Source organism: Balearica regulorum, chromosome 2, assembly GCF_011004875.1.
Source record: "Balearica regulorum gibbericeps isolate bBalReg1 chromosome 2, bBalReg1.pri, whole genome shotgun sequence".
In the NCBI taxonomy this organism is placed as follows: Eukaryota; Metazoa; Chordata; class Aves; order Gruiformes; family Gruidae; genus Balearica; species Balearica regulorum.
The window spans coordinates 99496655-99521710 of NC_046185.1; the positions used below are offsets into that span (position 1 = coordinate 99496655).

The 25056-nt window shown below is 42.7% G+C and overlaps 1 protein-coding gene across 6 annotated transcripts in view; it reads right to left on the bottom strand.

Annotated features, from left to right (window-relative positions):
- JARID2 (jumonji and AT-rich interaction domain containing 2) overlaps window positions 1–25056 on the bottom strand; it is a 225334-nt gene that overhangs the window by 121518 nt on the left and 78760 nt on the right. For all 6 annotated transcript variants that reach the window (XR_012833951.1, XM_075745108.1, XM_075745111.1 and 3 more), the window contains exon 2: window positions 7552–7687. Coding sequence is in view for 3 of the 6 variants with exons in the window: in XM_075745108.1 (XP_075601223.1) it covers window positions 7552–7687 (136 nt within the window). In the remaining 3 variants the exon portion in view is untranslated. The remainder of the gene's footprint in view (window positions 1–7551; window positions 7688–25056) is intronic.

Sequence of the window (25056 nt, forward strand, 5' to 3'; positions counted from 1 at the left end):
TCTATCATTTATACCACCTTTAACAGCTGTTTAATTTTTTGTTTTGATTACCTCCTCTTAACACAGTTCAACAGCACAAGAAAGTGATCAGAACCACCAGTTCTCATCTCAGCAGATCACCGGCATGAACTTCATCCACCCTGACCTGTCAGTTTGAAGGACAAGGCTCTAAGCAGATCCTTCTGGTTTTTAACATCCCAATAAAAATCTAGTTATTAAAAAAAAATACTAACAAATTTAAACTTCTTTACCTGCCAACCAAAGAAATAGTTGAGTTAGATGCACCGCTTTAGATTCTCAATATTACAGTCAAACAAGCAGCTTTGCGTAAGTTATGTCTTACTCTCATTTCTAAAATACGCAAACTAGAATTGCATAGGTACAATTTTTGACAGAGCTGGCAATCCTATGAGGTAAAATCACCACCACCCTTTTGGCTGTACATACCAGCCAAAAAGATGCCAGGGTGCAAACTTAGGCTGGCTGGGAATTTTATGGCTGCCAAAGACAGAATGAAGCAGTTTGCTTGTCCGCAGTCAAGGGTGCTCTCTGGACTGCTGATACAAACAATAAATCCAAGGCAGCAGCTATGCAGAATGACCCCAAGTCAAGGAAAACAAAGTTGTTGTCCCCTGTTGGGTTTAAGGCAAAGTTTTGTTTCATGGACAGTCTATGGAATGAATTTCACCACTGTATCAGTGGTGTGGCTTTTTTGCCTTTTTTTTTTTTTTTTAAAGAAATACATGCATCTAACACCTAGACTTGTGAAGTACATTTCAACAAATTCTTAAGCTGCATCTTTTTTTGCTCCTACTTCTGGCAACTGTTGTCCCTTCTAGCATCTGAGGCTGCGGTTAGACGAGACAACTGCACCAATCCTAAGGCTGTGGTTAGACAAAATGACCGTGCCAAACAAGCAGCTTGCTACTATCAAAAGGGATGAGTCTGGCCTCCTCCTTCTTCAGCTTTCAGTCAAGGTTTTCTGTCCCCTCATTTTCAGCAAATGAGCACTCAGTGCTCATCCAGCCTCTTGATGAACCTGTATAGTTAATTAAACCAGAAGAAAATAATTTCTTTTTTTAATCCTTTTTCTGGGCTAGTGTTCTGCCACTTTAGTCCGCTGAACCAGCTGTACTGCATGGGCAGACAAATGGCAGAGCCCGCACGAGACAGGAGGTGAAAAGAGGGGGACCAGACCCATCAGCTGCCACTGAACTCTTTCCACCTTTCCTCATTGTTATTTATTTTAGACCTACAATAACTCTGTCTCCTACAGATCATGCACGCGCCTCTGCAGATTATTCATTGCCGTTTTCATTTTCCATTACCTACGATTAGCAATATGCAGGGAGGAAAAATTATTTTTAGAATTACTTTGACTAGAAATGCACTCAGGGGCAATAGCAACTCTTTTTAGATGGCCATGAAATGAAGTTTTAAGAAAATTAATTACACAATTCCACTGTTTCTCTGGTTAAAAAGACATCCACCTCTGTTATCGTTGAGAAAAAAACCAGGATGACGGGCGTCCTGCAAGAGAAAATTTTCTGGCAGTCTCACCAAACACTGAAATCGTGTTAAGACAGGAGCACAGTTTGGACATAATCGAATTGGGTAGAGATCACTGAGGGCGCAATTTGGCCTGCAGATTTTTTATAAGTGGTGATGATAGAAAAGGCAAAAAGAACCTGTGTCAGCTGATGAACAAGCAAGTCCCTGGCAGGCTTGAAAATGAATTCTGTTCTAAAAAACAAAGAAAGGAAAAGAGATTTGGAAATTTTCAATGGAACCCAACCCCAACATCCTGTTATTTATTTGTTAATCTCTAAATTCACTTGACAGCAAGCACCAAAGTGAAAGTGATGTTGACTGCCATGACAAATCTGCTCAAATGCTTATTTTCTGAACCTTTTAGTTGAAAACATCTATATTTAATCACAGTTTAAAACTAGCCAAAAAAGCTGTTTACTCTGAACATAAAGGGGAAATATTGCAAAGTTGAAAGAGGTATTTCTGTTTCTGTAAATGCATTTTAAAAATCCACTTACACAGACAAGGGTCCTTGGCACACTTACAATCTTCTACTAAAGCTTAGGAGACAGACAGACATTACCCACTGTCAACAAACGCAATTTCACATCACTGATGGAGTGAAAAGCTCCCTAGACAAACGTTAGCATAAAACCTTCTTCCAGTATTTAATTGCAGTCTTCAGAAATAAGAGAGATGAAGTTACCAGTATATTTCAACCATCACAGTGAATGAAGAGGGCTACTTTCTTGTGCAAAATTAAAGACAGGGTGGTGGTCCAGCCTACGTGTCTGCACCAGGGAGGAAAGAGGTGTGTGCCGCTCTGGGCACGCAGGGGCACAGCTGAGACAGCAGCAGTTCCCGGAGGGCTGCTGTGTTTTCATCTGCACAACCGGAAAGAGAAGAGACATGGCCTCAGCCCAGAGAAGACATGGTTGCCCTGCTGGCAGCTGCTGCCACCTCCACATAGTTGGCTTTTGGCAAATAATGCATGGCACAGGGCGGAAGCACCCAGCTCAGCTGTGTGTAGGCATTTCTACCACGTCTGTTGCAATTTTTACATCACACCTGGGTACTATTTACTCAGCCAGGGAAAACAGGTTTCACCAACAAGCTGGAGTTGGATGAACCCAGCCCCATGCCACCCTACCACTGGGCATCTTTGTTTCAACATGGCCCGCTGGGGAGCGTCAACAGAAACCTTCAAACAGCACGCAAGAAACACTTGAAAATCCATGCAGCAATGACAAAAATAGCTATTTCCAGATGGCACTGCTGCCTGCCCCAGCCAGCCTGGCCAGCCAGTGCAGCAGCTGAGGGATGGGCAGACCCAGGCGTTGGAGCAGGCTGCTGCTGGGTCTGGCACTGTGGTCCCACCACAGGCTGCCTCACAGGCTCCGGTCTCTCTGTGCAGACACTTTGTGTTTGGAAAAAGCAAGCCTCCAACAAAAGTCACGTTAGCTTGTGTGTGGGAATGGCTGAGGGCAGGCGCAGACCAGCACAAGGGAGGAAGGGGTACCACAGCTGACTCTGGACCAACCACCACCTCCATCAAAGTGCTGACTTTGTTCCTTCTCTGTTTAAAGAACACACATAAAGTGAATACATGTCTGTAACACCCCTAAACGTAAGGTGAAATCTCTTAGAACAGAAAAATTACATATTTTTACTCATCTCTTTATTTACTAAATGAGCAAGATTTCCAACTTCTGCCTTGAACCAAAGCATTCCCTCCCATACATTTGATTTCCCAACTAGATCATGCTTGCCACAAGCTTAATCTAGCTGGCATGTTTGGAAACTGTCATGACACCTTTCTAGGACAAAGTATAACTGGTGAAAACGCACGATCTGCTTGAGTAATTCTAACATCTGGTTTGTCATCTCTGTCGATTAACTAACCACCTTAAACAAAAAAGCAAACTTTGGCACTTTTTCCATTTATGAAACGCTAGCACTTCTGTATCACTAATTTCTTCTTTATCACAAGTTTTGAAAAATAGAATTTAAAAACCTGTGTCATAAAACTTTGCTTTATGATATACTCTTTTGAGGGTACTGGATTTATTCTCATAAACAGAACTCAAGCAATAATTATATCTTTCATTGCCCTTTTTTTTTTTTTTTTTTACAGCCTTATCTCACATTCTAAGCTACACAAGAGGAAAACGATTTCCCAAGGGAATTATTTTTCCTTTTAGATGAGGATCTCTGAAAATTGGTATCACTATTCCAAACACCAATCCCTATTCTTAAAATCCTAACACAAATGACAGGCAGCAGTAATCAAAACCACTAAAGAGGTCCCTCTGGGTTTTCCAGCCCACGACCTTGTTTCCATAATCAGAGTTCCAGTATCCCATTTAGGGCTGCAGAGGGTTTCTTGACAACCTGTAGAAGCACCTCCTTCAGCTTTTATATTCCCACATGCTGGAGAGGAACATGTAGCAAACAAAGGCATACTGTAGGGTGTCATTCTGTACTTTGCAAATATCTAGAGTCAACATAAACACGCGTGCAATATATCCACTCATACAACAGCCATAATACACCCGCTTGCCTTTCTCTGAAATCCTTCTAGCTGGGGGGTGGGGGAGGAAATAAGAGTAAAGAAAGCAGAAAAACATTTAGGATAAAAAAACAACTGGCAGCACAAACATGCAAGCAAAAATTATCAGGTGAAAAGGAGATATAAAGAAAGTAGGAGTAAGGAGATTTGCAAATATACCACCACCCCCAAACAAAACCCCGCTAATCAGAACCTCCTAAGGAACAGGGCTTCACAACCACAAACTTTTGGCAGGACTGTTGTCAGGATAACAAATATCTTTAATAGTGAGGTGGAGACAGCCTAGGTATTATAATACATATAATCTCCAAAAGTAAGTTGAGTTTTTATTTATTTAAATTTTATTTTACTTGTATTCAGGAGAGGCATGGAAGTTAATTGTCTCTGTGCTACCACCAGCCCATCTTAGAGCCTGCAGAAACTTTAGTACAGAAAAGACTCCTGTTACTGGGTTCATCTCTCACATTTAAAATGAACTTGCTTTTCGCACTGTCAATCAAGGAGGCACCATTATTCCAGCTACCAAATCATACATGATACTACTGTACTCACCAGCTGAAATATCGCTGACAAAATTTTCATACAACTTTAGTTGTAGCTTTGCTAACACTGGCAAAGCAACTTTTGTAGCATGTTTATGCAACTTCAGCCATTTCAAATCCATAAAAACTTCTTAAAGACACCAGTTGCAAGGGGATGGTAGGTCTTTTACCTTCCTCTATTGCCAAAAGTAAGTACTTTATATTGAAACAAATTACATGTTGCAAGTCTATAAATAAATAAATTTAAGGGATGACAGTTATAAAACCAGAACAAAGAAACTCTCTCTGCACTACAGATGGTGGCACTAAAATAAAATCTTGCTACCTAATTGTTCGTGGTCCCCTGAGCTCTCAGTGGTACGTGAGACCAATCCACGCTTCCACATTGAGCAGGGAGCTCAGAGAGCTTGAACCCTGCTCAGACCTCTCCTTCCCACTTGTGAAAATGGTTACATTTGCCAGGTACTGTAAGGTGACCGATTTTCAACAGCTGAAGGAGCAATATCACTAGGGACAGTGACAGGGCTGTGCAGTGCAAACCCTACACTTTTCTTTACATTGGCAGGGCAAAACACCTTAACCAGAATTCAAGCCAGGGGAGTTCTACTTTACAGAGGCACCGAACACATTTAACTTCAAATTATTTCAGCTAGATTCCCCCCGCCCTCCTCCCCAAGAGCTATGGGTGCTGAATATTAATAAAGAGATCGCTCACATAAAACTGTATTTAACTGCATGCTACGTTTTGGAGTAACAAGCAAGAAACACTGGTTGTGGCTGGCATGTTGGAACAAAGGACACATGCAGGGAAATATTTTTTACTCCAACAGTATGAAATCATAGATCTAAGGCTCACCCTTAAAATATTACATCTCCCTAAATTCAGAATAGCTTGGTAATTTCTTAGGATGACCTGCTTTTTCATCAGTCCACAGAGACCTGTGGATTTGAAAATACATGGCTACTTTTTTTTTTTTAAAGATTTATGAACAAATTGTATGTTTAAATAGATTTTCTTAATGTCACCGCACAATATCAATCCTCCTCCCTTTTGCAAATCTTTTTTCTCTCTATAATGAAACATTCTTCCAAATATCAGTGTATAAAAAAGCTTTTGGATGGTGATGTTGAAATACAGCAGTGCTGAGCCAGGAAGTTTAAAGAATCACTTAGCAAACAGTAAGAGTAACACAGAGTATCATTCTGGCTCAAAAAAAAAAAAACAAACCAACAAATCCAAAACAACCAAACCCCCAAAGCACTGATCACCTGCTTCTGTGAAAAAGTACCGAATGCTCAGTTCTCAGTGCGAGAGGCAAGCTCTGAAGATGCGAGCCGTGCTGCTGCTAGAGGAAGCCAGTGGCATATTCGGCGTCTGGTACCTGCATCAACACAGCATTCCCAGCCAACTCACTTTTCATCTAAGCTGCCTTTGGAGAAACTAGACACCATAAAAACCTCAGTCATTCTGTAACCTGGCACACCATCAAAGCCTCCTAACACACAATTACTGTGCTTCACGCCTTTAACTTTTTTCCTTTGACTAAACAAAACCCCCACAATGGAATAAGAAACTTTCCAAGAGAAATTGTGTTTGACAGAAGATCAATGATGCAGAGGTGTTGGAGGGAAAAAAGCCAGCGCTATTTTGTGTACACCTCCAAGCTTATTAATGGCTTGCTGCTAAAGCTAGATGCCCCTTCCCATCAGATCAGTATTTGGTATTATTACTGAACTCAGAAGTCTGAGGTCTTCTTTAATCACATTAAGGAGTTTGCAATTGCTTATGCAATACAGTAACTTTATCACGCTGCCTGTATTTATCCAGCCATTCCCCTAGGTTTTTGCCTTGTCGGCAATAACACTCAGTAAAAATGCAGTGAAATTTGACTCACCATGTCAAAAACACAAGCTACATATAAATATGAATAACCTACCAAGTAAGCACCCAACTGCTACTTTATTGCATTAGCACATGTATAGTTATGCATATGTCTAAAAGGAGCTGCCATAAACCTCCATAAAGAAACAAATAAGCTCTTGTGAGTGAAGAGAAAACCGTAAGCCTGCCCAGAAATCTGAATCCTGCTAGTCATCACTTTCAAGGCTCAAGCCAGCATGACAAAGCCTTTTCAAGAAAGGGTCCTGTGTCAGGGAGTGAATCTGAAAGAGACACACTTTATATGCACCTCTTAGGACACCATGGCTTTTTTAAGCAAGCTGTAAGGGAAGGGGGAGCAAGAGATGATAATTGGCCAAAGGATTAAAAAAATAAAATTAAACTCCTTTCAAGTTCCCGTTATTTAGGTTTGTCTGCATATCCTTTTAAAACCTTTAAACAACTGCTCTGTGAACTGCTAAACTAGGGGAGTCCAGTGTCTCAGCATTTGTGTCTTCTCAGTCCTTTAAATCTTTTTATATGTCCTATGCTACTTCAGCTCTGGACAATAGACAGCGTGGACTGAGATCACTCCAGAGATGCAGATGCTGGTTAGCCAGTTTCTTGCATCTAAATGACATAGAATAGGTAAATTCTATGCAACTGTCCTTCCTCAAGGCAACTGAAACCAATCACCTTTAAATGGATACCTTCTCGGTCAACGTACTCGGCACATCAGGGAGCAGACTGACCAGAGAAGCCTCCTTCTCTACCAAACAGCAGCCTGTCCCTGTCCTCCCATGCGACACCTACTCTCCACCCAGATCCTCATCTCAATCAGTTCACCAGAAATCAAAACATATGGATTGTTCAAACGGGGCAGTTTAAGCACTTCAGAAACAAGTTGTTCTGTGCAGATCAAAAGGGCACAGTGCATGCTGGATGGTGCACCAGTCTCCTTCCTCACTACAGCAGAAGAACTGCATTGAAAAGGACCGAGTCCTTCCAGCGGTGCTGCGGAGGCAGCTCACCATTTACTGCCTTGAGGCTCCCGCTAATGCCATCACCGTGCTGCCGCTTCTGTGCGTTCTTGAACTCCTTCAGAGATAAATAAAGGACCTTCCGCACCACCCTCTCCTCTGACCAGGGAATCCCATCGCTGTCATCCTAAAGGAGACAGAAACAAAAAGGAGACATTAGTTGCACGCATCTGAAACCAAACCAAAACAAACAAAACCCAAAAGCCTAGGGCTACAGAGATTATTTGTAATTAAAAAAAGACAGAAGCTGAAGAAAAATATTGTGTAACAAAATGCAACCTAAACTTGACCAGCTGTAACAGAGAACAGAAACATAACTATTATCATCAAATTAGAGTTCCTCTAATCCTTTACCTTGCAAACAGCAGTAGCCATGTACCAGGTGTTAGACAGGAGGTGAAACTTATTTGTTAAAATCATCATAATGAATGCCTTATGGAGAAATTTATCACACCCAGGAAGTGCTCTCCAGATAATTAAGAGGAGAGGGGGGGGAAAAACCAACCACCACCACTAAATCAAATGCTGCAGAAATTTAAGAGGTAAGTTTTGTGAACCAGCTCCTCTTGTTACCATTTTGGCCTTGGTTTGTGCCTCTTGACTCAGGATTCTTTTTCCTCTGGTTTAGTGATCTGCATTTATTGCAGCGTTACAGTGAAGTTGTACATTGATAACAATGCAGTTACTCTGAATTTATCTCAGCATAAAGCAAAGTGGAATTTGGCCCAAGAGGCATGTTTTCTACTTTATTTTTAGGAGACAAATACTATATTGTCAAAAGGAATACTAGTGTATGTCATATTTAGTACTTGCTTTAGTTAAAAGATTAATTCCCTGGAAAAGTATTTCCCTAAAGCCTTTAGCATTCAAATAATTTAAGTCAGCAAACTGATATAAAGACATAAGTGAGATCAGGTAAGTCATTATATTTTTATAATCCCTATAATTGTCTCGGGGTCTTTAAAAATCACTATTTGAGCATTCTTGCCCTTGAATTCCTCATGGGCTACATGGCTGCCAAGCAAAACGATTAACGTTTCTAGGCAGGCCTTACTCAAGTAAGTGTACCACAGCACACTGCCATGCTCCACTGGAAACCCCAAAGAGCCCCATCAGCGATCCATGCCAGAAGTCAGGAGATTTCATAACATCTCCTGTGTCAACGAAGTGACCAACACCATCAACTTAAAAAAAAAAAAAAAAAAAAAGGCATAGTTTAGGGTGACCATTGATAGTGTTTTCTTTGCCCCTCTAGTGAGATACTGGCATTCAGCTGCTAAATTATGATCAAAAAAATTAAAAAAAAATTATGACAAATTATTAGCGCGGGGGAAGAGAGGCAACACAATTAGTGCAGTGAAAGCAAAGCAGCCAGCATTTTGGCAGTGGGACGCATGTTTCGGTCAAGGGACAAGCTACTATACTTTGAACAAGGCTGAGCTATGCCCAGGGAGCTTTAGAGCACAGGCAGCTCCAGGCCAAGAAAGCAAACTTTGTAACCCAACACCCAGAGCAACCAAAAAATCTCCAGGCAAGCATTTTAAAAGGACTAGTACATACAGCTATTTTGTCAACAGAGCTTTACACAAACATCTCCGGCTTACCATTTTGCTGCCAACACAGTTTCAGCCCTAACCAGAAGTGACACTAAACACGGGAGGGCTGCAGCCTGCTCGATTTTAACAAAGCTTGTCCAAAGACACCCCATTTTGGTTCCCAGTGACTGGTAGGTACATAGAAAAAACCCAGACAGGAATCCCACTGACGAAGGGCCTGGCGAGATGTCACACATTTCTGTCGTCACAGAAACTACTTATTAAATTCTCAAGGGACTTGTGCTCAGTTAGGACACGAACGTAAGCACCTCCAGCACCCAGCTTGTTACAGACACAAGCCTGCAGACACCTCGCACCCTTCACCAGCATTTATACAAATTCCTAATATAATGGGCAGCAAACATGAGGAAGAAGGCAAAGAGCCCTCTGGCCAGGCACGTTGCTTCTGACTCTGAAGCCTAGAGTCAGAAACCGTAACAAGAGGCAACAAAACCATCAATTTGTATTTTTATATACTTCAAGCCAGGCACACCAAGACACGTGTAACGATCAAGCCCAGTGAATATAAACTGTACTTGAGACGTGCCGCTTTCCTGGCAGCCTGAGGCCTCTCTCCTGTGAAACACCAGGCCTGTCCTGAGGCCATGAACAAACCCCTTCCTCCACCAAACCCTGCAATCCCCGAGGAGCTGGAAGTCGCACGAAAACACCCATAGGTTCCTGATCACACAGGCCTGCTAAAAATGCATTGAAAACATTCAAAAAAACTAAGAAATGAATCCCACTTAAACCCACTTTGTCATGACAGCTCACTGCACGGAGCACAAGGCAGCATTTGCTGTTTCAGTAGCGGCAGGGTGAAACCTGCTGACAGGACTGATCTTTAAATTGGCATATGCTGACCAAGCGGCTGACTGCAGCGGGTAAGTGACCTCTGGCAGGTAAAAACCATGCCCTGGGACATGCCGGTTACAGTCCCTCCTGCAGGAGGGGAGGAGATGATCACCACACACCAGAGGCCTCTGGTCTAGGCCACCCTCTCAAAGTACTTCTGTGAACAGCCTGAAGTCATCTCCCTCTCCCCAGCCATGGTGCTGGACATGTGAAAGGAGAGTGTGTACCCTGACACTTTGTTTTCTGAGGGACAAAGCTGCCGAGGTGTCTTCCTGGTGCCAGCTGAAGGCTCCAGCCCTGCTGCAGGAGATGCTCCTGCCTTCCCACCGGCTCCGGGGCTGTGTGGGCCATAGTGCCACCAGTGAAGAGACAGGTGCCAGGAGGCAGGAGCAAAGACTTCCATCAGCAACCCCTGAAGCAATGCAGCAACATTTCACACCACACTCAATTTGTGGAGCTGTAAAAGTCCGTATTAGCTTCATCCCCCCCTCCATAATAGCAGCAGTCTCCACAGAAAGTTGCACAGGGTAGTCTCTCCACACCAGAGCTCCCACCAGCCCAGTTGTGCTGAGGCTGCAGCCACTGTCCTGCCTACACTGCGCTGTTGTAGGCTTTCCCCGCACCCATCACTTGGCTTGAAAAAAAAGGACCTCAAGTTCCCCAACACCGTGTTATCCAAGGTCAGGAAATTAAGGCGCTAAGCTGATGCCAATACCCGCATTCACACGGCTCCATATGCAGGAGCAATAAAAAGGTTTCACAATCGTCAACGGCATCTTCCCCCGAGCCTGCGGCACAAAAGCAGCCGCAAGCCGAAGAGCAGCTGACTTGGAGCCCAGCTGAGCTGCTGCTCCGCTGGCGATGCAGCTCCAGCTCCCGACACGTTTAACCATAATTACATGGGTCAGATCGTCTCTGCCTCATCACACCAGCGAAGGGAGAGCCACTGTGCGCCCCGCTCTGCACTCGCACTGCCAACAACCGGAGGAGTTATCTCACTCTAGCAAAACAACATAAACGCACACCCAGAACCATTTAGAAATATCCTCAAGTGAAAGCCTTGAGGAATTTAATCTATGTAACTTCTCAAAAACCAAACAAACAAAACCAAAAAAACCTCAAAGGGACTGACTCGGTCGCTGCCTTTAAATATTTCCACAGGGAGCAGAAATTTGATAATAGATGGCTCTTGAGGCTTGCAGAGAGGGGTATAATATCATCCAACAGCTGGAACTTGAATTCAGAAAAATGTAGGACAGAATTAAAGAACAATTTCTGCAACTGTGCAAGTAATTAGCCATTGAAACAACTTATGGGGAACTAATGGATTGTCCATTATTGACTTAGATCCAGAAAAGGACTGAGTAACATCTTAAACTGTAGGTTCATCACTGCAAGCCTATAACCTCACTGTGCAGGTCAGCCAAGATGATTTCTGCTTCCCAATCTAACAGTAAAATTAGCTTATAAACTCAGTAAAAAGTAACAGACACAAACAACCAGGGAAGCCCTGGGGCAGAATTAAGAAACAGAACTGCATCATTTCCTTTAAACTGCTAAAAAAATGAATCATGCCACCTTCTTTGTTATGCCACTTTGGGGAACTACACGTCATACGTGTATATCTGAACTTCAGCTACCAGGGCAGCCAAGCAACAGTTCCTCAAGTTCAGTCTGAGGGGACGGAGAAGAGGAGCACAACCTCCATTTACCTTTGCAGTACATTCCTGCACAGGATGCTACCTTGTGGATAGCAGAGCAGCTCTCTTCCACGCTACCTGGCTGGCAGCTCGCTCTCAGCTCTACAGTTGTAGAGGTGATGTTTGTAGAAAAGTGCAACAGGCTACTGCCACATGCTGCTAATTTGAGAAGAAATCCATGTATGTGTGGGTTTGCTATGTGCGTATTAAATGTATATGATACATTAAATACACAATACATGTATTAGTATGTATGTATACAAACTAAAATATATACACATTAATATATAATGCATACTTAAATATAGATCTATAAATAATGCACATCAGTATATAACATGCATATATTTGCAATGAAATAAAAACGTCTACCAGCTTAGCATTGTTCACTGCGGTTCAGCTGCCTAGCCTGCACAGGTGGCTTGCACGCAGCCTTCCAATTTCTGAAGGTATTCTCAAATCCTCAAAGAACAACAAACACCAAACAGCAAAACAGGCAGACGCGAGAGGCAGGCTTCACGCCGACTCCCGGGTAGGTGAAACGTCAGCCTGAAGTAGCGGGCGCTGCTACATGCTGCCTTTTCTCCACGAGAAGCAGCAGAAGCATACGCTTACGCATGACTTAAGCCTCTCCGTTCATTCATCGCCAGATACGGCATGCTTCAGCCCAGCCTGGCCTTGCCTTAAGCAAACAGGAGTCACAGTTCACGGGGTAAAACAGAGCTGGAACACGGGAGAATGCATGCAGCACTACATGCTATTTGTTTTACTTTTATGTAAATACTTTTAACAGCAGTGATGGTTTTATTTGAAAAGTCAGGACTTTGTAAGGTACAAAGATACTTATAAGCATGTGTTATGACTCAGCGCGGCTGGCGCGTTTCCAGCTCTCTCTTTGGGTCTTTCCCAAGCACGCATCTCCTGACCCCATTCTTCATGCCAGGTTGCAGAAAGCAAAACAACAAAACACAAACCCCCTCTTTTTTCTTTTTCCAGCACTGCAGCCAATGCTCGGTTAAAATCACTGTGGCACCCAATGCCCTAAATGAATATGCTTTCATGGTTCAACAGCCCCCAGAGAGTCTTTCCCGCAGATGTAAGAAGGTCATTTTGAAGCAATGGGAAAAATAAACCACAAGCTTCTACCCTTTCCTCAAGGATATTTTTGAAGGAGAACTATTTCAAAGGGTGCTTTTTTTCTGTGTTTAGTTAGCAACACAACAAAAATCTGTCGTTTGCATGAAAAACAGACAACACATTTTCAGAGATCATATAAATTACTTTTCAGCTGAAGGACCAAAATGGAAATGTTTGTTTACTAGATTCAAGACCTGCAACAGATTTTTGCCTTTTGGCTGTATATTATCAATGGAAAACAGTTATACCTGTTTTTCTCTAAAAGCCAGACCTAAGAAAAATTGGTGGAAAACCTAGATACGCCTCCCGAGGCTGAAAGAGATCTTCTGTGCAATCGCAGGCAAGTTACCACCGCTATGTATGATTAGCACGCTTATTCATTTACAAAGCCCACTTCCTCGGTATACGTACAGCACAGCATGAACCTCACGAGAAAGTGCAAAGTCTTACTACTATATCAACACACGTTCTTCCCCCGTTGCATTAGCAGAGGTTTCCGTTGCATCGCAAAGTCCCATCAACGTTCTCACCACTCTGAACGTGCATCCTGCTCGCAGAGGAAAACCCCATCGATGCAAACTCCCTCTTTATAAAACTTGCAGGAGCAAGTGGGCCGTTCCACAAGAAGACAGAAGGAGCTGTTCTAGGCACAGAAACTCCTAGCAAAAATTTGAACGTCCAGGGTAATGATTTGAAACCAGACTAATGTATTTAACTGAAGCTATATAAATAAAGATTTTCTGCTTCTTCTGGCAGCTATCGTGCTGCTTGGACTTCTTACAGCCAAGCACAGCATCGTGCAAACTGGATATACCCATACATATCCACAGTAGTATCCTTTTGCTTACTATCAAGGTCCCTCTGCTCCCTTCCCCTCTCAGAATAAAGTTCATACTTATTTAATATTTAACCTTTTAATCAAGTTTAACTATCCAGAGAGGATGTAACAGTTTCTCATTTAAAACACACTGCTTATATTCAGTGAGAAAAAAATAAAACCTCATGAATGGCTTAAGTTGATGAAGATTGATACAGCTTGGAGACTTTATAGTACAGTGACTCATGCCTTCTGGAGGATGTAATCTGTTCTGTCTAGTTTAGGAAAATAGGTGATGTTTTAAAAATGTGCTAACTAACATGAAGAAAGGGGAAATTTTCTTTATTAATGGTTCTGTTATAGCATTTAAGTGTATCTGGTAATTATAGCGACTTTTTCCCTCGTACTTCCAGAAGACTTCCCCAAAGAACTCATGTTACATTACAGCTCCTGACTAGCAGAACTGATGGTAACACAGCAAAGAAACAATGGAGGGAAAAAAAATTCTCTTCTTCCCGCTTTAGCATTTCTCCTCCAGCTTTCATCTCCTGCAATCTCCTGTTGGTTTGCACTCGTTTGCCGCCTCCTAATGCACCAATGATTGCATTTCCTCCTTTCAGACCAAATTCTTGTAAGAGCAGCATGGGAGAGAAACACTCTGTTTTTTGGGTCACTAAAGGCCTCAGACACTTCTAAGCCCAGTGAGCTTCAACCTGCTCTTGCAAGATTCTGTTAGGGTAGAAGACTTACAATCAACATTTCTAAACACTAGTAGATAGTGTCTTCATACAGGCTCCAGAATTCAGGCATAAAAATAGTTCCTAACTGTATCATAAGCCTAATAATGAAATATTTAAAAAGAGCAGGTTTGTGTCTTGTTTCTTTTACGTAAACTCAGAGGCCTCAGCAAGGTTTCTGCACCTCTAGAACTACTACTCAATAAGAAACTAGTGAAAGCTTACAAGACATCAATTATTTTCCAGGTTGGTCTGCCAAGGTGTGCTGGTTTTGGCTGGGATAGAGTTAATTTTCTCCATAGTAGCTGGTACGGGGCTATGGTTTGGATTTGTGCTGAAAACAGCGTGGATAACACAGGGATGTTTTAGTTACAGCTGAGCAGTGCTCACACAGAGCCAAAGCCTTTGGTACTCCTCACCCCACCTCACCAGTGAGCAGGCTGGGGGTGCACAAGGAGCTGGGAGGCGACACAGCCAGGACAGCTCACCCCAACTGACCAAAGGGATATTCCATACCATATGATGTCATGCTCAGCATGTAAAGCTGGGGGAAGAAGAAGAAAGGAGGGGACATTCGCAGTGATGGTGTTTACCTTCTCAAGTCACCATTAAGTGTGATGGAGCCCTGGTTTCCTGGAGATGGCTGAACACCTGCCTGCTGATGGGAACTGGTGAACAAATTCCTTGTTTTGCTTTGCTTGTGTGCATGGCTTTTGCTTTACCTATTAAACTGTCTTTATCTCAACCCATGAGTTTTCTCACTTTCACTGTTCTGATTCTCTCCCCCATCCTGCTGTGGGGGAGTGAGCGAGCTGCTGCGTGATGCTTAGCTACCAGCTGGGGTTAAACCACAACACAAGATAAACACTTTAAAAAAAAAAAAAAAAAAAAGGCTAATCCCAAACAAATTCATAGTAAAGCCAGGTCTAAAGTTTCCTTATTTATCAACTTACAGCAAGACTTCAACTCAAACCATCTCTCACCAATAGCAGTGACTCCACAGTTATGACTTACTTAGGCCAGACCAGGAATCTAATCAAACATTTTGTAACCAGAGCACCAGAAATTCGGGCTCTGACAAGAGCTTGCAGCACACAGAAGCAAGCCACAAAAAACTGAGGGTGGCAGAGTGCTGGAAGATAGAGATGTGAAGGTACAAGATAATTACTTAGACTGGGGGAGCAGTTTTCATAACTGGCTTAAGTGAATTCACCTGCCCCCACGTAGGATGCACCTGCCCCAGCCCTGATGCCAGCACTAGCCCTTATGCAGCCATTTGACCAGCTTGATTGGGGAAAAGAGTCGAAATCTCACCCCAAGACAAGAAAAATTATTGTTTTCAGCCAGATCAGCTCCCTTATTACTGACCACGCAGCCATATGGGAGCTACTGCTGGGCCAGAGAAAAAGGCAGGATTAGCCCTTTTAGCAGCAACCCACGCTTGGAGGGACACAAGCCCACCACGACACCAAACCATGACGGTCACTGTAAGGAAGGGAGAGCACCACAGACGCTATTCAGGAAATTAATGTGACTTTGCTTTAATGTAACTATAGTAAACCCCAGATATTGCATTCAGATAAACCCTACCCCCTTTTCCTATGATGAATAATTTACCTTAGGGGAATGAAAGGGAAATATATAGGGGGGTTATCTGTTAGAGTGACAGGGCCTGCAAATGTTTCAGGTAGGTCACAGCCTGAGAAGGTATGATCTTCTGTTTGACCATCACTTGTAGCTAATTTATGCCTGAGCAAAAGCTCTGACTTGATAAATAGGTCCCTTATTTGGTGCTCTTTAAAAAAAAAAAAAAAGGGGGTGGGGGGAACGTCTCCCAAAACGCATGCTGAATTATCTTTGAAAGGCTATGCTGTATACAGATACATGCCTCCCAGGCAGAAAGCAAAATAATTTAAGCATTATTTCCCATGTAGGTGAACAGGTCTAAATCCTTCTTAAAAGAAAAACAAACTGACCTCATGGGGGACACTCACGCTGCATGTCTTCACTTCTCTGAAACATCATGAAATAATGTATACTTATCTTTGATTACAGACTACGAAAAAACTACAGCTGAAATTGGATTAGAAACTTCTGCTGAAAAACAATTTATTGCATAACACAACTCTGACAGCCTGGGTTTCTGGCCACCAACTGAGCCTTTATAAAAATCTGCTGGGCAGCTGCCAAATCAGCTCTTTGAGTCTTGGCATGTCAGACATCTCAGACAGTAGTCAAGGCAGCCACATGTCCTGTGCCATCCACAGCCCTGCACTTTTATGGTTAAATGATACCGTCAAAGAACAGAGTAGTACGAGCCATTAAACACACAAAGGTAAAAATCTCCTGCGCCTGTGGATCTGACAACTCTGATCACGCTGCAGAAGACCAAGAGCCACAGCAGGACTTTTTTTTTTTCTTTTTCAGGATCTGGTATTAATTTGAACATAAAAGTAGCTTATTAAGAAGAGGGAAAAAGAGAAGCGAGAAATGGTAACGAGCTCCAAAAAAAAACCTCTGCACTCCTAGCTGAAAATCGCTGCCATTTATAAATTTCACATTCCAAATATTCTTATTCCGTCTCCAGGTCTAATTAAAACTCTCCACCAAGCACACTTCAGATAGACACATAAAACCCAGTATGCACAGAGAGTATTCAGCAGCTCAAGATAATTAAATTCAAATATATTCTTTCTAATTAATTTCATTTTGATTCAGTTCATATTTTTATAAGGTGTTCAAGCTCCAGTATGCAACCATATGAATACAGTCCAATAAAAAGCATTTTCTGCAGTTTAAACGTCTGCTAATAAGACCTACAGATGTGAAGTTTAATATGGCTAATCCAATCCTGCTGCATATTACTAATTATCTTAAGACTTTTTTCCACCCTCAAATAGAAAGCCTGATCCTTTACTTGAAAAATAGTAATCACTTCTGCATGCCAAAATAGTGTCAAGGTAGTAGCAAAGAGAGAAAGACCCAACTGGTGTGTTATAACTTTGCCTTCACTATTTCTAGGGGAATTTAAAGACATCTAATTTTTTGGCATCTCACAGCATCTGAAAGGTCAGCAGTATCAATATTTTAGAGAAGCTGGAGTACTGTTGATGTGTTTCGCATCTATCCTCACAAGTACAACAGAAGGTCAGTGCTTACGTCATTTCTTTGGTAGAACTTTGGTACCTGGATGATGAAGCCTTGCCTGTAATAGGAAAAGATCTGCTCATCCATCTGCTTTCTAGGAATACAGTAGTATATACCAGCAAAAACCTGCATCTGCCAGTATAAAACTTACATTGCTCCCTGGGTGAAATAAATACACTAGCCCAAAGCCTATCTAGCTAGCTATATTATTTAATGTAGCTGTGCCCATTAGGAACATGATGCCTTAACAGGCTTGAGGCTGGGGATGGAGGTCCCCTTGTAGATTCGGAAGGTCACCATATCCCTGCTGGATGACCCTGCACCAAGCAGAGCGGCTCACTCACTCCCATTTAAACCTTTCCAGTATGAATGGGTTGAGCTGGTTTAAAGAGATGAAACAGGAGGTTTTGGCTGATCTGATTCACTTTGATGGCAGTGCAGCAGAACATGCTTACGTGAGTAGCTCCACCGCCAAAACTCTGCAAGACGATCGTGGCCAGCAGTGGGGTGGTGGCATTGCCAAAGCCGGGCCATGGCAAACTTTACCCACCAGGTAACTTGCACAGTGGCGGACCTGCAAGTTTGAATAAATTCGACCCAAAGCAAGAATGGTTTATGCAAGAAGTCCCTTGCCTTAGCTTGGAAATGTTTAACTTTGATTCCTCTTCTTTCACATCAGTCCACTGGATGCCCCTCACTGAGGCAATCACCAGGTTTAAAAGAAGATTTAAAAAAAAACAACCAATCAAACACAAAAAAACCCAACCCATCTTGTCAAACTTTAAACCTAGGAGGAGTAATGATAGAGCCAAACGTGCTGAATCTATTGCTGGGAAACCTCAGGATACTGGGGCCTGAATCAATTTTACCAAACTGGATGAGGAGCTAAATCAGTTGTATCGACACGGGGTCCTGGGATGGACATGCTGATACTGCGCTAAGAGCATGACATGTTGATTCTGCTTTATGTACTACCCAAAACCTGAGATTTTTATCAGACACTTTTTGTCCTTGTTTACATTCCCGACTGGCAGAACATCCTTTAAAGCTGTGGGCAGGGGGGACACAAGCATCCATTGAAGCTGGGAGAAGTAAACTAAACCTGTACACTTTGCACTTGTAAGCCAATTAAAGAAGACATGAGGAGACTCTAAAGCTACTCTAAATGTATTTGCAGGTCAGTTTAGTTACATCAGCAAATTTTCTGCACAAAGATAAGCTATATAATCAGTGAAACCTACACTCTAAAGCTTTACCAAGCTCGCCCTTCAGTATTAAATGTATTTGACTTCCAAAATACTACCCAGCAAACAAATGATGGTATTTTAGTAGTGCAAGGAAGCAAGTAATAAAACTGGCATTTGCTCCATGAGGCAATTGCTCAGTAACAAATCAGATAAATGCATCCCAGCGACTTCCCAGAAGGCCTGCAAAACATTTTTCCAAATAACCAGTGCCAGAGGAGGGTAAAGGCCATTACCTGGAATTGAAGTTGCAGCAGATTACTCAGGGTACCAAAGTCGAGAATTTCAGACAGAGCCAGTCCGAAGCACCGCTCAGCCACATGCAACCTTCAGTTCTTGCTACAATTTAAAACACATGGAAGGGGGAAGAGCTAACGGCTACTGGCAACTCTAAGATCTGCTCTGACTTGTGAAGCCACACTACGTCTCCCGTGAACAGTTAAATTAAGAAGGTAACGGGTAGCTGGGAGGTTTTGTGGAGAAAAGGAGGGGAAAGAGTTCTTTCTTATGGAGATAGCAGGCTTTCCTAATTGCACAGGATGATTTTTAACACGTAGGTGTTTCACGACAACCAGATCTGTGTTACACTAATAAGGAAAAAACATAATCAGGTTTTGACCTTTCCATGATTTTTTTTTTTTTTTAAACCAGCAAGTCTGCGTGAGAACTTTCAAAATAATGACACAATCATTTTTCCTTTGGGTTTCTGGGCAGGCAGCACCAGGGCAGGAGGGATGCGCAGGCACGGTGCTGGGTGCCCACGCTGGCACAGAACAAGCCCCTCTGCTCCAGGAGAACTGTTTGGGGTTAGCATTCAATTCTTTCATCCCTCCTCCACTCCCTGATCAATGACAACATTCAAACTTTACTGAAGATATTAGAAGCACATCAAAGACAACCATTAAGCTTTTAAGTGCACTAATTGACATTTTAGCACTTACAAATCCATCTATGTGTTCTATCACTCAATTTAAGAGACTTGCTTCCTCGCCTGGTAAAGAGTTCCCCATGTTTTTAGCGGGCAGAGGGGGATTTTCAAAGCGCTTTTTTTTTTTCTCAGACAGGATTTTAGAGAATTCAAATTACAAATATAATGCACTTCAAAAAGTAACACGTTTCACAAATTTAAGAGCTCTTCCATAAAAGCTGTAAATGGCATCACAGCTATAACTCACAGGCTTCTAAGCTCCAATGAATTCTGCAGCTGTTACGGCACGTTGAAGCCAAATCATTGTTACCTTCACACCACCACAACTGAAAACCTCAGCTATGATATTACAAACTGCATGGTGCTACATGAAAAAGTAAAAAAAAAAAAAAAAGGGAAAAAAAAAAAAGAGGGGGAAAGAAGAATCCACGGATGATTTTGCAGCTTCTTCTTTCTTCCTTCACAAAGCTGGCATAAAACAGACACTGAAACCGTGAGCAACTGCTTTAGAGTGACTGTCCCACAACAGGATCCAGGGAGGCATTTCAGAGCAACTCCCCATGGATGCTGTAAAATCAGAGGATATGGCGCTCCCCTCCCCAGGTATGGCGACACAGAGCAGATCAGCCCCTACCCAGCGGCCAAGCCCAGTCTCTGATTGCAGAAGAGCATCTCAATGACAGCAGGTCTGGACCCTTCTTCTATTACTGTCACATACCAACATGTTCACCTTCTGTTCTGTTAGAGAAATCCTCATTCAGTCCCAATATTTAAAGCAACAAGAAAGATCAAATTAAATTCTCAGGGTTTTAAGCCGTTCAGTTCATTGCTAAATCTATTTTAGGGTCTGAGGCTGCCAGCCACCCCCACAGAATCTGTGTGCTAAACAAGGCTTTTGACAGGCTTGTTTATGCCTTCTGCAGCAATCAAAGGCAAAACATTACAAATCGAAGAACCAGGAGACAAATACAGTGCTGTGCCTAGCAGAAACCTCAAAAAGCTAGCCAGCAGCAAACCTGCTGCTCACCGAGCCCCGCAGAGCAATACGAGATAACGCAGGAAAACAGAAATGGATGGTTCAAGTAAGAACAGGCTCATGCTGTAACATATGCAAACATCTGCAGGCAGGACCTCTGAAGCACACATCCATCAAAAGAAGCGGATGCAGAATCGCAAGACAAGGAGCAGACAAAATTATTCATTTTTTCCAAAAGTACCACGGGGGAAAGGTCATAGTGTAAGAATTCCAGTTTAAAGATTGCAGGGGTCTTGAAATTTTTACTGGTATCGGAAGAACACCCAAGAAAACAAGTGAGCATGGATCACACATAATATTTCTGTGGCTGGAGTTTAAATGGAAATGCAAAGACTGCATAATGAGACCTAGGCAGTTACGCGACACAAAGCGGTTACCTCCAGTCTGTGGTTTTCCTTAGAGAAGGCAAAATCACATTTTCTGTTCAATTCTTCCCTACACTGAACACGTGATAAGGATGAACTCAGTTTTACTCAGTGATACATGTTGTGAACTGCATTGCCCATACTTTAGCAAACCCACCATGTCAGGGAAGCATCTAAGATGTACATTAAAATTACACCCAGAAGAAATTTAGTGGTACGCCTTTGCTACTGTGTTCCTTTAAACCTTTCACCTCTTAAACTGCAAGTTCAATGTCAGATTATAAACATCATAAAAGCTCATAAAACCCAATCATAAAACTGCCAGCTCATTTCAAGATTATTTGCTCTTAGCCTTGCAAAAACATCATGAGCAGTATGAGAATTGCATCATCTCCCTGCAAACCCCATCCCTCTTCATTTGCGTCAAGCTAAGGTCACTGCAATCATCCTGTTCGTGTCACTGGGATGGGCAGACATTGCAGCCTTACCTTGAAGATGGACCTTTGCAAGGTAAGCTTCTCAGCACGTCACCCACCTACTAAACCATCCTGAGCAACATCCCCAACATCACCTCCTGATGAAATCACCTGCTGTTTCACCTTTCTCCTGCAAAACCTAGCTTTGTGCGTTACCAGCACAACTGACAGGAACAGGAAAACCTCCTACAACTGCAGCAGGACCAAACACCAAGTTAGGATTTCAGGCCACCTCTAGGTCCCCTCCATCCCACGCAGTGGTGTCAACCTCCAGCCTTGCCAGAGCTTGACCCAGGCAGCTGCCCAGAGAGGGAGCAGAGGCACAGGCTGATAGATACCTCCCCACACATCGTTAGCACCAGGTGCTGGTTGTTTGCATTAGCCTGCAATAGGAAAAGAAGCGGCATTTTGTTACTTGGGTTGGGTTTCCTGCATGACCAGCCACATCATTTCACCCCTCTCTAGGGAAAAGACTGTGGGCTGGATGGAAGCTGGCTGTTAGCTTCTCTGTGGAAGAGGATGGTTTTAGTGAAATTAAATTGTCATGGGGGTCTAGGCAGAGCAGAGCTTATCACCAACAGGTTTATGCCAAAACATTCCAGGAACTGCCTAAATCATATCTAGCACAACATCAAGCAATGCCATAGTGAAGTAACGGTTTTGAAGGCAGACTGCGATCAAGGCTGTGATTTCTGGGACAGACCATACTCACCTCGCCTAAAATAAACTCAACCCGATCCTCACACTTTAAGCACACACCAAACCACTTTGCTTTGCTGTGCGCTTGCAGGAGTTGAAACATGGCAGCCAGAAGGGGGGGGAGGAGGAAAAAAAAAAAAAAAAAAAGACAAACCCAAAGACTGGATTAGAGAGCAGCAGTACATTTTTAGATGTGGCTCAACTCTCGCAGTCTCTTGGCAAATGAGGTGGCAGCAGAGAATCATCCAGGCAAGTTTAGGAGCTGTGCTTCTGTTTATTTTAATTTGCAGTCTATTGATTTTACCATTTTGTGAGCTCATTCATGAGTAATATTGGAACTGGAGGCTAAATGCAATGATGGACTGGGCAAGGCAGATACACCCACCTGAAGAGAGCATCTCCTCCGCTGCCAGCCTCTGCTCCCAGCAAAACAAGCGGACCGACTAGAGCCCAGTACTGCTCCTGTGATGCTGCATGCAGGCAAAAGATTAACCGTCCATCATCACAGTCCATGGAAATTCCTTATCAAATCTCCCTGACAGATACAGGGAGGAGGGACAGACTAGTGATGATTTACACTCCCTGTTGTGGGCAGGCACAAACTTGGTAGCTCGATTTTGCTACCCAAGCAGTCATAGATGCATCGGGCACGTGATTACATCCAGTCACGTTACATGAATGCAACAGCCTCTGGGAGCGGCAGCTCCAACAGGACGCAGGGATGGAGCTACGTATGCCTAAGAGAGCAGACTGTGCTGAATCCTAATGAAATATTTAAAAAAAAAAAAAAAGTGTGACTTGTTTAAATGCCTTTGCATTGCTAGGTGACCTACTCCTCCCTGTGACTCCTACGTCCTAACCGTCACAAGTTGCTGCATACAGATGTAGCAGCAATGGTACGGCTTAATCAGTCAATGTTTTCATAACACATATTTCAAATACTAAGCACTTATTGAAGACTTAGAAGTTACTGTGTAAATATTTGTATTATATTATACCACTAACGCTTCCTCGCCAACTGTGGAATTTTAAATCTATCTCGTCTGATAAAGCTTTATTTACATATCACACTGCTCTTGATACTCAACAAAGTGAACTGACTAAATTTACACCAACTCCATTCAAGGAGTACATGTCAGAAAAGAGCAATTCAATGATTTTTCATCCCTGGTATGTGACTAAACTAAACCACAGGCAGTCAACAAGGCTTGTTTTGGGTTGATGTTAACTGTTTTCACTAGGTGCAAATGTTCACGGGGAAAGCATGGGAGAAATGCACCTTGGTCTTAAAATATCTCACAACCAGCACAGTCTACACCAAGAGCTATATACTCCCAACACAGAGTCTTACAATAAGTCTCCGCTTAAAATTTGGGAAGCTGGTGCTGCTCACAGACCGCACATCCACGGTGCTGCTGTAGTCTGCTTTAGCTCTCTGAAGTACTCCTGGGATGCTATAATGTCCCCAGGCAGCGCAGTAGCCCCAGGGGTACCTGAGCTATTTCCAGAGGGGAAAGGCAGGATTTCATCCACCCGTTCAACGTGGAGGCAAGCGAAGTTCAGTTTGTTACTTGTTTATTTGGGTCAGACTATCACCTCCCGCTATTTTACAAGAGGAAGGCCGTGAGAAGCTGCTAATGCTCAGACAAGCAGCTAATGCTTGGGAAAACATGATCAAGACGCAACCAGCAGCAAACGCAAACACCATTATTAGTCCCAGACAAAATACCTTATGTGGAAAAAATAACAGCCACCAAAACACGGTGAAGTTTTTCAATATTTCTGAAAAAGATGACAGATTTAAATGGGCTATTTTTCGACATGTGCATTAGGAAATACTGTGCAAACCCCTTCTTCCTGCCCCTCTCCTCCTCCCCAGAAAAACCCCTTAAAAAGCAAAAATGAGCCTTGCGGGACTTGGTATCAACTCCAACAGTTGACACCAAATTGATCATCACATCCACTCTGAAAAATCTGTGTGTCTAAAGCACCCGCTGTATTGAAGAAAACCCTGTAGTGTGATAATCTGTTTACTCACTGAATCCAACTTGCAGATTTTATTCTTTATTCTACATACTGAATGAATATTTACTCTCTGATGAATTTAGTTAGACTTGCACAATCATATGTTGAAAAGGGGGGGGGGAGGAAATGGAGTTGAAGTCGCATGCTACCTTTCGACAGCTCTGCCAGCTGGAAATATGCCATCAATTGTCTGTTCGGTACGTGACACGAAAGCAGAGGAGCCTGCTTAATAGAAATTCATTCAATTTCACCATGTTTACTTCGGGTTTAAGAAAACGGCCATGAAGAAGATAGATTAAATATTTTTCCTTTTACGAATATCCTCCTGTCTTATTTTGTAACAAGCTTTTAGCCTCATACCAAGTTTATGACATTTCTAATTTTAAACGTTATGGAAATTGGAAGAACAAAGTAGAAATGGAAATACTAGCAGAATTTTCCTTCGTTTCAAAACCTGAACAGGAACAGTATCATACTAAGAAAAAAAAAGTACATCCAAGCATTCTGTATGTGTTACTACCAAGCTGTGCATTCTTTAAATATATGTACGTTTCTGTTCTGGAGAAACGTGTCCGGCTTCCACAGAAAGTCAAGACATACATAAACAAATAGCAGAAAGCAACAATTTTTGTCAGCCGGCTTATTCAAGAAAACCGAGGTTCAATACGTAGCACTTCCATACAGTCTTGCCTCCACCTTTTGCTGTGCACGGGAAAGGCCAGACGTACACACAAA